Here is a 1,541-nt window from a genome sequence, read left to right as displayed (position 1 = left end):
GGGCTCAGGTGGTTCAGTGAATGTTACATTTATACAAGTATAAGAGACTGATCGGTGAGACTGGATCAGCTGATGCATGTTTGTCTCTCTGGTCTCCTAGGAAACAGACGACTACCGATACTTTGACCCGAAGATGCTGCGAGGCAGCGAGAGGTACGACATCACCTCAGTCTGATCAGATCAATAATCACATCTGATCACTACCAGATCATTGAGTTGTTGTTGCTTTTGACTGGTAGAAAGCTCAGGAACGTCTCATCATCCTCTCTCCTCTTCTTCCTCAGCTCCATTCCCAGGAACAAGAACCCGTTTCAGGAAGTGAGTGTGACGCCTCACCGTGTGTTTTCATTCTGACTTTTCGGTTTTTCATTTAAAGGTCACGAACCAGAAGAACTGAAGGTTCATGAAGGTTCAGAGGATTAAATCAAAGCTGATAAATTAGTAGGATGAAGACCATGAAAGAGCTTCTAGAACCAATGAAAGGATCTTAAAATCAGACAGGGTCTTAGTCATCACATGTGCAGATTAAATTACATTAAAACAGCAGATGATGCTTTAAAGACAAACAACAGAAACACAAACCAACACTCTGATTAGTTTGTATCAGACGGTGTGACGTTTGGTTTGTGTCGTAATGAATCAGCACGTGTGTGATGATGATGATGATGATGATGATGATATGAATGTGGGAACTGAGAGCTGAACCTTCATCCCTCTGGTTACTGATGTGTTGCTGGTCTGATGTGTTTCAGGCCATCGTGTTTGTGGTGGGAGGAGGAAACTACATCGAGTACCAGAACCTGGTGGACTACACAAAGGTGCTGTATCGCTGCAGGTGTTAGAACATCTGTCTTCTCACCGTACAATTTAAATAATATGAAATATGTGGTTTAAAAGTGCGAACAGACTCACGTGATGTGACTTTTTCCTTGTTAACGTCTTCAGTCCAAACAGGGGAAGAAGGTGGTTTACGGCTGCAGCGAACTCTTCAACGCTGCTCAGTTCATCAAACAGGTGAGACGCAACACCTGTCCTCCTGTGCCACAACACCTGTCCTCCTGTGCCACAACACCTGTCCTCCTGTCCCACAACACCTGTCCTCCTGTCCCACAACACCTGTCCTCCTGTCCCACAACACCTGTCCTCCTGTCCCACAACACCTGTCCTCCTGTCCCACAACACCTGTCCTCCTGTCCCACAACACCTGTCCTCCTGTCCCACAACACCTGTCTTCCTGTCCCACAACACCTGTCCTCCTGTGCCACAACACCTGTCCTCCTGTCCCACAACACCTGTCCTCCTGTGCCACACCTGCTCCGTACAGTCTGAAGCATTTCAGTGACGCTGTGTCTGTAGGAACAGTAATAACCTCCTGATGTGTTGCTCCTCTCTGCAGCTCTCTCAGCTCGGCCAGAAGTAAAGTGGACACCAACAAGATGTGAACCTCTCTCTCTCTCTCTCTCTCTCTCTCTCTTTATTCCAGTTTGTTTTATATAAACTCTGTAAATTTTCTCTCCATTGTTCAGTTTCTGTTTCTGCCT

General features: G+C 46.3%; 1 protein-coding gene across 1 annotated transcript; it reads left to right on the top strand.

Annotated features, from left to right (window-relative positions):
* The first annotated feature begins 18 nt into the window (after positions 1-18).
* On the top strand, positions 19-1,535 carry LOC147818325 (uncharacterized). Its single transcript, XM_087177728.1, has 5 exons — positions 19-153; positions 285-318; positions 753-818; positions 946-1,014; positions 1,397-1,535. Exons 1-5 carry the CDS (start codon positions 21-23, stop codon positions 1,440-1,442), a joined length of 348 nt encoding a protein of 115 aa, XP_087033854.1. The 5' UTR covers positions 19-20; the 3' UTR covers positions 1,443-1,535.
* Positions 1,536-1,541: the final 6 nt, after the last annotated feature.

The sequence above is a fragment of the Seriola lalandi genome, unplaced genomic scaffold (assembly GCF_002814215.2).
Source record: "Seriola lalandi dorsalis isolate HSWRI2012SDOR001 ecotype SW California unplaced genomic scaffold, Sedor1 jcf7180002054631, whole genome shotgun sequence".
Classification (NCBI taxonomy): domain Eukaryota; kingdom Metazoa; phylum Chordata; class Actinopteri; order Carangiformes; family Carangidae; genus Seriola; species Seriola lalandi.
The sequence above is the reverse complement of the archived record's forward strand: the minus strand, read 5'-3'. Positions and strand labels throughout refer to the sequence as shown.